Below are 13,512 nucleotides of genomic sequence, written 5' to 3'. Positions count from 1 at the left end.
GAACCTTGCTGAGATACATGCATAAAGTGGACGCATATTCAGCTGGAGGCCACTTTAAGTAAAATAGGCCAAAATGACTTGTCAAAAGCTTCTGCAGGTCAGGGTTAGAAATGTGAAGAGTTGTGTTCTTTCCTCCTAGATTGTTTTTTGAAAAGTGAGGCTGCTCAGCCCTCCTCAATGAAGTTTCCTTTGAGACAGCAATACATAAATCCAACGTAACTCTGGGTTCAGCACCTGGTGAACAATTCGATGTTCTCAACTTCTCCTGGAAATAACATCAAGATGCCAAAAAAACTGTTTCCCTTCAGAATAGCCCTCAGAATAATGTGTGGGCTGCAAGAGCAGGAAACTTGCATGCCTGTGTGCCACTGCCCTTGCAGTCCTTCACGTCTGCCACACCTGACACAGAGTGCTTTTCTGTCACTCACAGCTTTAAAACGACAGACAAAAAGAAGCTTGCATTTCTGTTAAGAGACCGTACCTCACAGAGAGGTTACTCCTGCTTTTTTTTCCACCTCAATCTGCTTTTATTGTTGGAAGAACATACTTTATACTTCGTGTAACGCGACCAATATTGCAGTTTCGAAGAATCTCAGGTTTCTTGAAGGACATTGTCTGTCAACAAGACAGAGCAAGAATGGACATCCTATTTCTGAACAGGTCTGGCCTTGATGGGCTTTCTTCTTAGGGACCTGGCCAGGCCAGTGTTGTGATACATTGCTTCCAATCTATTCTCTGTGACTGGGGCTCACATTCTCCTCACCCTGTAATTTTGACAAGACAAAGAAGCATTGGTGTGTGTCTTTAAACAAATTTATTTAAAATAATAAACTTTGTAGTGGCTTCTCTGATGATCATTCCCACGAGGCTGGAAAGGTCCAGAATCTGTTATTTTGAGTAAACCCATTTGCTCATTTCTGTTATACTAATGTAAGTGTTGCTATGTATTCAAAGGTTACATAAATGCTTAAATATTTATGAAAGCACTTCTATGAGCAAAAAGCTTTTTTCAGTACCTCTTAAAGGAATCTCAATTTCAATGAGAAAACTTACAGGATAATTAGTAAAGAACAGTGATGCTCAGCAGTTTTCAAAGATATAACTCTCTTACAATTTCAGCTCAGCATCATCACTCTTATATACCAGAAGGGCAATTGAAGTACTTGAAGGTTAAGCTTTGTGAAAAAAAGTCATTCATCCCATTAATAAATACAAAGCACCAGAATGACTTATCCATTAAGTATACTAACACTTAAATATCAGACAGAAAATGCTAGGCAGTGATAAACCATTCAACTAGATTTTGAGGCATTTTTCCAGGATTTTGAAATATTTGTATCCTTGCTGTAGAATTTGTTCTACAATAATCTTACAACATTTTCTGCAGAAATTTTAGAAGTTTTCAGACTGTGGTTCTATAGATTAAGAAAGTCTATGTTACATTAACATCACCTGATGGCAACTGCTTCATAACAGGGATTTCAGTGCCTGATTGAATAACTGCGTAATCAGTAACCTGCTGCTGGAAAATGGAAGCAGTCTCAAGGTCCTTAGTACTTATTTTCTCATGCTAGACAGTTTAAACCTGGTAAGAGTTAAAGCTTCAAACACAAGTTCTTCCACAATCTCTGGCCTGATATTTACAGCTCTGTCACACTCAGAGCAGCCTTTATAAAGGAGGTATCCATTACAGGAGTTGCTAATTGCTAGTGTGCCTCAACTTGCCAGAGCTACTCCCTGTTTCCATTGACTTCAGCTGGAGCTGTGCTCAGTGACTTGGAAAGTGAAGCCAAAAACTGCCCTCATCAGGAGAGCATTAAGACAAATACAGCAATGAAGACTTTACCCTGATAAGGCTGTCCTATAAACAAAAGGCTTGATTTTTTTCCTCTTGCAAGCAAGAATAACGCTGAGAGTTGCTTTATACCTATGACCCAGCAGAATAAAATGAATCTGTTTCTGCAAAATACTGAGGACTTGTCACCCCCACTCTGGAAACAGTGATGAGGGAGCAGGGCAGCTATTACACTTTAGTAGGCGATTAAAGCCACTCTTAGAATTAACTCTGCAGTTTTCAGTGGATAACATGGCTTCTGCTTTCACGTTGCATTGTGCTTGTGAGCTGCTGCCATGTTCCAAATGTGGTTTCAATTCCTGCAATCAGCCCTTAGGCAAAATTCCCAGCAACCCGCACTAATAATGCAGGGAATGAGCCTGGAGCACTGAAGAAAAGGAGAGGACTCTGTAAAGTCAGGGCCACAGTTTAGAAGCAATTTGGACTCTCTTCTCTGAGAAGCATCTGCATTTTCAGTATCAGCAGCCAGATTAGCAAAACTAACTAGAAAACCCCCAAAGCTAGAGAGCATTTCTTAGGGAAAAGGCTGTACATTATCTAATCTCATTACAAAGATTTTGCTGGCAGCTTTGCAGAGCAGAAGCAGTACATTTAACTAACTGAATATCATTCACTATGACAGAACTGAGAGAGTAAAAGGGGCAAAAAATGCCAGCTGAGGCTGGAGGGCATCTATTTGCTCCCAAATGACCAGCTTCTGAAGCTCAACTGTAGCTGTGCCGAGCCACAGGAGCTCTCTGCAGATACCATTATCATGTAAAACAAAATCTGTCTTGTTTTGTGCACTCTCAAGTCAAGTAATTTCTGAAAATGGGGCAGAATAGAGAGTTTGCCTACTGCTCACCAGGGATGCACCAGTCTACACATACAGTGCAGTCCCAGATTTCTTTCATGCCAAAGCAGGGTGAATGCAGAAACTTTTAATTGCTTCCAACTACACGCTTTGGACAGTAGTTGCACATCTGAGAACATCACATTGCTTGTGATTACCTAGCTTCATATGTACCCGCAGTATACAAGTTCACACTGTGTATATTACAGCTACTGGCAGGAAAAAAGGAAAAAGAGAGGCAAAACATCACTTTTTCTAACTACATTTTTCAAAAAGATCTGGAGAAAACATCTAATCCTCCCATCAAATCTATAGCTGCCGTAAGACTCATTCTGTTTCTCCCATTCTCTTCCCTAGTCTTGAACTTGCAGCTTTGAAGTTGATTTTGAAGCATTTTCTGTGGATTTTCAGGCATTGTTATTGCCACTTTGCTTTGATTTTTCATTTGGGATGTATAGGTTTTTCACTCTGGCATCACTAACACCAGCAGTGAACTGCGTGAAGGCAGGAGATGACAGAGAAAGCAGTCTGCAAGGGTATGGCTCAAATGCTTCATTAGCTGCCTTTGAAATCTTTGCCTATTATGTGATGGCAAGGTATTTACACCTTTTATTGCTGGATTCAAGTAGCTCAGATTATGTCTATTTTGAGTTTCAATTTCAATTGCAACCGACTGTTTGGGCAATACTGTTATACGTGAATGGCAGAACATCTTCTATGAAAGCTCCACATATGGCTGTCCTCTATGTTGTATTTGCATCTGACATTACTGTGCAATCAGGTTTCGTTTTTCTGAAACTCCTCTGAAGTTTTTTCACTTTGCTGGTATGTACTGATCCCTGTAAATCACAGGGCTATGAGAAGTATGGAGGAGGGCAAGGAGGTGGATTTTCTCTTTGTAATTCTGTTCAGAATACATATCATATTGGATTTACCAGAAGAAAAGCCTACAAAGTAACAGGGCTTAAAGAACAGCAAAACAATGGAATGTCCATGCTGTGACTTTCCTTGTGTTTTCAAAGCTTTTTTCTTTCACACAGATCACACAGAGACACAGTATTAGAAGCAGAAAGAGGAACCATCAGATAGAAAAACTGCTAGTTTTGCACTCACACAGATACAGCTTCTGCTTTCAAGGCTGTATCAGAATGTGGTGAGTTGGAACTGTATTTGCAGTTCATCATCCACTGCACATTCATTTCAGGAAAGCGATCTGTGCTGGCCCTTGTGGTTTCTGCACCATGGGGGGAAGCACTGACAGATCCTATGCTTGTTCAGAGCCTGCTGCTGTGTTCCCTCAGCCCCATGCAGGGAGCATACCAGGCTCACACACAGTCCAAAAGCAGCACGGTTGTGATGGTTCTGACAGCAGTGTCACATGAACTGGGCATCCTGCTCTCACTTCTGGAGCTAACCAAGGGAAGGCTTGCATCCCTGAGAATGAACACAGACTCCTCACAAGGGAGAATGCAACTTTTCTATTTTCCTTCCAGAGAGTTTCAGCTCCTGGTTTTTCTTATTTTTCCCAGTGAGAGCGCTGCTGCAATTTTGGCTATGTGAATGAAGCACCTGAAAGAGGCATCGGAGCTCTGTGAGCAGCTGCCTCCGTGCCACAAGAGGAGGAGGATTGCTTGTAGCTGTGGGTGCTTCGACTGAACCCTTCATGCTCCCACCAACCACACAAGACAACATTACATTCAAGCATATGGTCATAATGGATTTCAGGAAACCCTGCTTCATTTTTCCTTTCATCTCACAGGACTGAGTTAGGAACAAGACGTGTTTTAGTCTAAACTTTATCCTCCTACTTGTTATTTAGCATTGACATCTCTAGAACAGTTCCACCTACCTAACAAATTACAAATACAAGTTTCTTTGACCTAAGTAAAAGCTGAGCAAATAAATCAATTGCATTGTGTTCACTATAGCAGCTTTTAACTGGGGGGGTAGCACTTTTCCTTGATCAAAAAAGCTGGTAGGAACAACAGGTTCGTTCTCATCAGCCCCTTGTTCTTATTTTCTCCTACAACTTAAAAGCAGAACAATAAATCCTAAATCCTCTGAGTCTTGAAGGCTTTGCAGTAAAGCCCCATACATAGAAAGCATGCATGTGCTGAGGTGCAGAAATGCAGTAGATGTTTGGATGCTTCCCCTGCTATGTGTAGAAGGACTTGAAAGGGTTGAGAAAAAAATGCAACGTGCCCATGATGTGCCAGGGTTTCTAATGGGCTGATTTCTTCTGAAACTCTGCTTCCCCGTGAGATCACCATCTGCATCATCACACTTCATCACAGCCATCACCACATCATTACTTGCCTCCAGATGCAGAGAAATCAGAGGGAAGAAACCTCGGAGGCCATGGGAAGCTTTGTTTGGAGCATACAGAGTTTCCTAATTCTTTTATTAATTTGGCAATATCCATAACTTTTCGTTGAACTAAGTACAGTTATCTCCAAATTATGCTTAGGAAGCATTGATTCTCTATGAGGCCACTGTAACACTAATAGCATAACCTTTTAATTTCAACAGGAAAGGAATCAGATCTTGAATTAGTCCTATAGAAAGTGACACAACAGATATTTAGGTCATTCCTCAACAATCTCAAGCATTTCCATACCCTTCCATAGATATTTATAGATACATATTTTTATAGAAAGCACTTATTTTTGTTACAGGTTTTGTTTTTGGTACTATGATGAGCCATGAAGGAGCCCGAGGGACTGTCCCTATACTGTTAAAAATTCAGGGTGAGCTTTCCTGATGGCTTTAATGAGTGCAGCACTTTAATGAGTGCAGCACTGAGCCACAAGAGTTCGATCCTTTAGAGCTGCCTGCAGCTCAGCCTCTCACCTTGGAACTGCATTCAATCTACTGACAGAAAAAGAGGTAACGCAATTTCTAATAAAACTACCTAAAGATGATGCCAACGAGTGGTTTCAAACCAAAATAAAAGCAGTGCTTTCCTTTTCTACTTGTAAAATACACTGTATATTTTGCTAATAGTGGAAAGCAGTGACATTTCTTTGCAGTTATCTGAGCAGCAGCCCCTGTCCATGGCAGGGGTTGGAACTAAATGATCATAGAATCATAGAATCTTTAAGGTCCCCTCTAACCCATATCATTCTATGACTCTATGATTACTTGAACTGAAGGGCTTGAAGCACAGCTATTTATTTAAGATTGAGTATATTAAGACAATAGAAAAGTGTCTTCTAAATATGTATCTTCTTAACAAATGCCGATGACTTCTCTGAGAAACAGGTTTTGTGTGTGATATGGTGCCAGACAAAATGTTTAAAAATTAAGTTACTACAATTAGCATACAACTATTTACTTATATACTAGGACCCCATGTCCATCTGTCAGCTTTCTTATTGGCAAACTGAGATTTTCCTCCATCAGGTGTCATAAAGCATCCAGAATAGTCTTTAATCTGACTGGAACACAAATGAACAGCAGACATTTGAACATAAGCTGTGTCTTTTTAGTAAGAATTAATTCCATCATATAAACTGTTTCCGTCACAAATGGCAAAGTCTGTGAAACATTCATGAGCCCTAAATGACAATTTCATATGAGTAGGTTCCCTGATGTTAGTAGTATTCACAGCAAAGTTACTCATGTGTGTAAATGAATACTGCATTGAGCCTTTAAACCAGATCCACAACCTGGGCAGTTGTCTGTGAGTCCCATCACTATTGCTTTCAAAGCTTTGCAAACAGCATTGCTTCCAGTCTTTTAAATACTAGAGTTCAACCACAAAAACCCTCAGCGAAATTTTCGGCCCCCAACAGTCCAGTGTTGCTTTGATCTGGGATTTTGTTTCAACTTACTGCGATAAGAAAGGGGCAGCTGTGACACGCTGTCCCAGATTTGGGCTTGTAAGAGAAATTCCTAGCATTCTTCCAATGGCTTTACCTGCAGTCAGTGTCTGTCTCTGCTTGTCGGCTCCAACGAAAACAAGAGCCCACTGTGCATTAACAACTGCCAAGGGATATCTTAAAGGTGAGAACTGTGTTTCTCTTCTCACTGATGGCCATAGCAGCTGCATATTTGAGCAACTGTTATGTGAATCTATGTTTTGAGCTTACGACATTATTAAAGCTATTAATGTCATTTAAGAATGAAAGGAAACTAGTAAAAAAGTCTCCAGAGTATTAGGCTACTACACGCAATTTACCATTTATAAATAATAGCAGCATAATAAAAAATATGATATAATGTGTGTAACATCTCTTCATATAGCAGCGGAATACAAGCTAGCCCAGAAATGACTCCTGAAATACAAACAGCACAAAGGATTTTGAACTCAGATTATTTTCATGGAAAAAAACAACCACAAACCCACATCCACAAGCTTGTAAGCACCAAGGGTTTTCAGTCTGGAAATGTCACAAGGTAATGCAAGTCTCCTGAAATTCTGCTCTTCTTCACAGCATGAAACCGCATCTGTTCCAGCAGCCAGGTGACCTGGGAACCCGGAGCAGTGTTTGCCCTCAAGCAAACCACACAAAAGCTCTGGCAAAAGCAGCCACATTCCACTTGAATTTCTAAGAGATGAAAAGGAGCCTATGTATGCAACAGCAATCACTGTTAATGAATACAGATACACGGATCCTACCAGTAATTTCCATCTTAGCAAAGCAGAATTTGGCCGTTGCTTGATTTTTAGTACCATAATAAATTTTTTGTCCTCTTTTAAAGGTTGGACCCCTGTGTGAAGGTCTAGAGCACTCAAAGACTTTTAAAGGTCAGGAAATCAACAGTAAATTTGGAAGTAAAGAAGAGTGCTGCTCTGAGCTGAGAGCAAGAGGTATTAAAAAAAAGTAAAAGGAGTAATAGTCAGCAGATTAAGACAGGATGCAGACAATGCATTGAGCCGCCTATCACTGGGGAAACTATTACCTGTAACTTGCAGATATATCTTATCTTTCAATCTCCACTGGGCTCTGTTACTGAGAATAATGTAACAGAAGCCAAACTGAAGGCACCATAAAAATTAATACAAATAAGCTTTTATCTGATGGCCTGTATGTAGCAGGCCAATGTAGCAGGGCAAAAACATTGCCTCTAGGCTGTTTGCAGGACCCATACAAATGGACACTTATCTGTTTGACAGATGATTCTGCTATGACAAGGATGCTTGGGAATATTAACTGTAGACACATGCACACCTTTGTTGAGGATTTCATGATCTTGTACAAAGAGGTATCGTTTATTAGGAGTAGACTTTATCTTGTAAAAGAATGGTAACTCCCAACAGGATATTCAGATGAGCATTTTACAGAGGAAAATGATAAATCTACAGAATTCAGTATAAATTCAGCCCAAGGAGGTTGTGGATGCTCCATCCCTGGAGTCAATCAAAGCCAGGCTGGATGCAGTTCTGAGCCTTGTCTGGTGGTTGGTGAGCCTGCACATAGCAGGGGTTTGAAAATGGATGATCATTGTAGTCCTTTTCAACCCAGGCCATTCAATGATTCTATGATTCTATGATAAAAGCTTAATTGAGAATTTCAAAAGGAATTTAGGATGGAATGCTTTTGTGCTCCATGTGAAGCTTTCCGAATATTTTTTAAACTCAGAATACATAAAGACATTTTAGTTTAACTCAAAATCCAAATCCAAATGAAGTTTGACTTCATTTCCCTGTGTAAAGAGATACCATGGGAACTAGAACATTCTAGATTTAAAAGACCAAAACCTATTCCTTTATGATGAGATGGTAATTTTTTTTTTGCTTAAAGCATGGAGTTGAAATCTACTTTTTAACTTGCTGTATGATTTATAGTAGTTAGCATTCTTATTTCACAGATGCATTCCTCCAAGGATTCCTCTTATATTTCTAAATATACAGAAGATATTTTCCCTATTCATCTGAGCAATTTCAGAACATTTCTGAAGAGGAAATTACACCTGAAAATTTTCTCTAGTCAATTCCAATAATCACTGTATGTTAGCCTCCAGTTGTTTGTTTCACTTTAACTTCAGAGTGGCTAGATAGGGAGGCTTCTAGACACCACTCAGAAATGTTCCAATAGTGCAAACTGACTCCATTTTAAGAAATCCTTTTAGTGGAGATAAATTATTTCTGCAGAAAAGAAGAGCACAGCAGGATCCCAAGTGCTAATCAAAGGATATAGCGCTAAAAAAAAACATTCTTTCCAAGCAAATGGTTGGAGAACTGCAGTAATTCAGGATGTACAGCAATTACTACAGGAAGAGCACTCTCCTTTTTGTAAGGTTAGGAATTCCGTTTCTCCTTGATCAATACGTTCCAAAGCTATAAAGCTCAAAACATATCTTTGCAGATGAATTTTTATTTTGGAAATCGTTGTGCTGCCATTTTCTATGCATTATCTGGTGATATATAGCAAGTCTCCAAGATGATTTTAACAGTAGTCATTTTCACTCTTAGGAAGAAGAAATTCCTGTGAGGCTGGAGTTACATGGTGAAATTCTGTAAGCTCTTTAAGCAAGAGAGCTAGTCTACATGATCAAAGTAGGTCTTTCTGCACTTTGTTTATTTAATTTTTGAATGCTGTCCTGTATTTTAAGTTTCTCAGTCCTAGTTCCCATGTGTTTCTCAATGAGGTTACAATCAGAATGATACTTAAATTAAATTCCAGCTACAATTTTGTAATTAGATGGGTAATCAGATGTAAGTAGGAAAAAGTTAATAGGAATTCTTTCAGGAAAAAGCTCTGTTAAGCATCTGATATATGGGAATACATCAAGCTCTGGTGAAGTGGAGAGATTTGCTTGGCTGTGGCAGATCCACTGGAAGCAGAAAGCTATCTCTGTACAAGTCTTCTCATTACAACAGCTTCATTAGTTCTAAGAATGCCTGTTTTTCATAGAACCATAGAATATCCCAAGTTGGAAAGGACCCATGAGGATCATCACGTCCAACTCCTGCTAACACACATGACTACTCTGAAATCAGACCATATGTCTGAGAATGTTGTCCAGACACTCCTTGATCTCCAGAAGATCTGTGATCTGACCACTGCCCTACAGAGCCTGTTCCATGTCCACCACCTTCTGATGAGGGACCTTTTCCTGATATCCAACCTGATCCTCAGTTCAAGCTCAATGATGTGGCAGTACTATGTGTGTACTATCCAAGAGAGCTGACAGCATTTTAAAGACACTTAAAGATTATCCTCATAAAGCCCATTTGATATAAAGTCACATAAACAATAAATTCCTCCAAAGATCCAAAGACCTTATGGATGCAGGCTAAAATCACCTTTGCTCGAAGAACATGAATTATGACAACCTTAATTTGGAAAGCTGCAACAGGATTCATGCACAGCACTGTCTTTGTGCTGATTCTGCACACCCTTAAATTCCCTTCAGGGCTTTCACTATGGTCACAATAGAGGCAACTGTATTGCCATAAGACAATACTACACCACTGGTGTTTGTTTCTTTGTGACATCAAGCTGCCAGTGCTAAATTGATATATTGGGTCATGTAAGTGTTTTCTAGCCACTTCTGTGCAAAATCAACTTCTTAATTCACAACAGAATTCAGCAGAACTTGCATTTCACCAGGATAACTTTGTATTGCAGTTACTGGGGAACGCACATCCAATCCATTCCACTGATGCAGCTGTGGAGGTGATAATCACAGCTGGCAAGGTAATAAGAAACATCTGGAGAAGCAGAACTAACAGCAGAGCTGTTTTTGCAGCGAATGAACTCTGTGCACAGAGGACCTGAGGTGGCATGACAAAGATTTTTAAAAATTAGAACACAAAAATTATACACTGAAACGTTATTGAAACTTAGTGTGGTGGCTGCACTGATGCACCTAAATCTCTCTTTTCTTAAAAATCCTTGTCTTTGTGCTTTTGAAACAAAAGAACAATTAATTTGCAGGAGCAGATTAAGTGTTTTTCCCAGGTTGTTATTATATAAAAAGATGTGAAATTTCAGAAGCCAACAGGGGGCATGAGCTTACTTTGATGACGTCTTCATCAGAGGATTTGCACTCAACTGATTCAGAGATGTCTGTCACAGCACTGTTCTCCTCAATGGAGACCACTTTGATGGGCACTGCCACAGTTTTTCCTGTGAGAATTGCGGTGTTCACAATTTCTGTATCCTGTGTACAAAACAAAGCACAGCACTGTTAAGAAATGGCTGAAAGCATTTCCAAAGAGCAAGCATCAGTTCTTCAGCAGGACTTGTACTCAGAGGGATGCATTAGTTCTCAGGAGCTAATGACTTAAACACATCTTTTATTAGGCACAGCTTGGTAATATGCAGTAACAGCCCTTTTATATTTCACCTGTTCAATAAACACAGTCACCTGTATTGTACATTGTTAAACAGCAAGCAAAATGACTGCAGCTCGGTTCAGTCCAAGCAGGCACACATCACAGGTAGCTTCTACATTTAGGAATGTTGGGCTTTTCCCAATATTTGTCTTCTACAATGCTCATTTGGGATTATTATAAAACTAGGCTTGACTGTCAATATTTGGAACAGGTTGCAAGAGTACTGAAAGTAAAAATATTCCTCTCAGAATCGAAGCCCATTGTAAAGACATAGCCTTTCTGTGAACTCTGTATCTGGAACTGTTTCAAGGTGATTTAATTTCCATTGATATGGCCAATGAAGAAATATAAGGAATCCAGAAAGAGTTACAAATGCTATTAACTGCAGGGAAAATAACATGGAAATCTGAAGTTTGCACTTGGGTCGTGGCATACAAAAGCCTTTTGATGCACCATCATCTAAGCTGAACTCCTCTAACTGCTGGACTGTTTCAGCATCATTGTAATCCCAAGATTCTCAAGCAGGAAGAACTTCAAAGTTTTCTCCAATTTTTTGAAATTCCAACTCCATAAAGTGAATAAAATATTCATCAAAATTCTCAGCAGCAAAATCAACAGCAGTGCAGGAAAACGGGGCACTGATACTATTGACATTGGCTTTAATTCAGGTTTAGTGAGCTTGAAATCTAGGTCAGACTTTATTTTCATCTTGCAACTTGCTATTTCTCAGGCTCTCCTACTGCTCACATAAGAAACCCCACCAAATATTAAAAAGAAAAGTATTAAAAAAGGGATGTTGACTGTTCAATGAAAGTCATTTGTGCAAACAGAGAGACTCAACACAGTAAATTAGAGCCAAACATAAATACCATTGATGGAAAGTCTAAGGTCACTCTTAGAACCCCCTGACCTTCAAAGCTGCTCTTCTATCATCAGACTTCCAAAGCAACAAGCATGCAGTAACCTGCATAGCTTCACCAAAATCAGGTTCAACACATTTTTTGCTGTATATTTGGCTTTTGCAAATGCTGCATGTCCACTGAAATTAATCTTTTGCCTCCATCCCTTAGTGCCTTATTTTTTGTGACTCAGAGTGTTAAACAGTGTGAACAAAGGACTGCAGGGTGAAGGAGCAGCAGGAGAGTTTGTGGAAATGACAGGACATCTTTTCAGGCTATCTCAGCTCTGCTTTGAAATGATTCTACTCAGATCCGCTTCGTCTTTAGCAACTCATATGAGTTACTAGTGGAGAAATCTAATTTAAAGGGACAGGTTCAAAAGAAGAGCAATGCCACAAGTAGAAATACTTCAGATATAAAACATGCTGTTTGGCTTGGGGATCCATTCGTGTTTGTATTTAATGGCAATTCATGAAGTTTTACACAAAAGTAAGAAAATCAGGCACACAAAACAAATAGAAACAAACACCACATCACTGTTATGAAGAAGATGAAAAACAAAATGTGATTATGCAATGAAATGAAACTTCACTGCTACAAGCAGCAGAGCAAATTCATTATCTGGCTTTAGCTTGCAACAGAGTGCTTGGGAGTCACTGGAAATAGCTTTGCCTATGTCACAAGTTGGAAACTGCTTTGGTTAAAAAAACAAAACCCTCCCACAAAAATACAAAACGAAGCAAAACAAAAACAACAACACTTTGTAAGAGGAATATCACCTGTAAGATGTGAAGTGCTCCTCAGCTGAGCACTAGCAAGATTTAAATGACTGAACTAAATGACTGTGTCTGGTTTTGAGAAATCTTCAATAACGACTTTCTCAGCTGCAGAAAGATTACTGTCTCCATATACACAAGTCTTCTGAAAACCAGAAAGAATAAACTATTTTCTATGTTCATGGACAGGGCTTGGATAATGGGCTTAAGCTGCAACAAGGAAGATTTGTTTGACATTAAGGCAGTCTTTATTATACAAATAATGATAGAGAATTTCTGGAATAGATTGTCTGGGACAGAATAAAAGACATCATCTATCATGAAAGAATTCTGAAGAAAGCTCACACTATGTATCTTTCAGAAATAACATCTGTTCTTTGAGCAGGGTAGAAGAAGAAAGGGAGCAGGTGACCTCGTGCTTCCTTCCACCTCTCTTTGTTATGATTCTCCAATTTTCAGAACTGAGTGGTAACACAGTAACCCATATATCTTATATCCTAAATAAGCCTATTCTGCTTCATCTATCCCAAATAATATGATCCATCCTCACCAGACAAAAGAAAATGACCTATACCTTTAAAATGAAAAACCTGATAGGCAAATGTGAGTGATTTTCTGCTTTCTGCACTATTTAGTGCAGAACTGTTGCACCAATTGCCAAGTAATAATCTGTCACTTCTGTTTCTCTCTTTCCAATAAGTCATTATCGGTGTATCTCAATTCTAAGTGGGTTTGATATAAAGCCACTGCTACAAAGGTTTGAAAAACCTTTAGAAATTTCTCAAGACCTTTCTATAGAGAAGACAGGAAATTTGACTACTAGTGCATTATCAGCAATTAGAAAACCTCAATCTTCTGTCCTT

General features: G+C 39.3%; 1 protein-coding gene across 3 annotated transcripts in view; it reads right to left on the bottom strand.

Annotated features, from left to right (window-relative positions):
• TMEM132C (transmembrane protein 132C) overlaps nt 1-13,512 on the bottom strand; it is a 180,207-nt gene that overhangs the window by 17,868 nt on the left and 148,827 nt on the right. For all 3 annotated transcript variants that reach the window (XM_052690812.1, XM_052690813.1, XM_052690814.1), the window contains one exon: nt 10,656-10,799. In XM_052690812.1, coding sequence (XP_052546772.1) covers nt 10,656-10,799 — 144 coding nt within the window. The remainder of the gene's footprint in view (nt 1-10,655; nt 10,800-13,512) is intronic.

Source organism: Tympanuchus pallidicinctus, unplaced genomic scaffold, assembly GCF_026119805.1.
Source record: "Tympanuchus pallidicinctus isolate F22 unplaced genomic scaffold, pur_lepc_1.0 scaffold28, whole genome shotgun sequence".
Taxonomy (NCBI): Eukaryota; Metazoa; Chordata; class Aves; order Galliformes; family Phasianidae; genus Tympanuchus; species Tympanuchus pallidicinctus.
The sequence above is the reverse complement of the archived record's forward strand: the minus strand, read 5'-3'. Positions and strand labels throughout refer to the sequence as shown.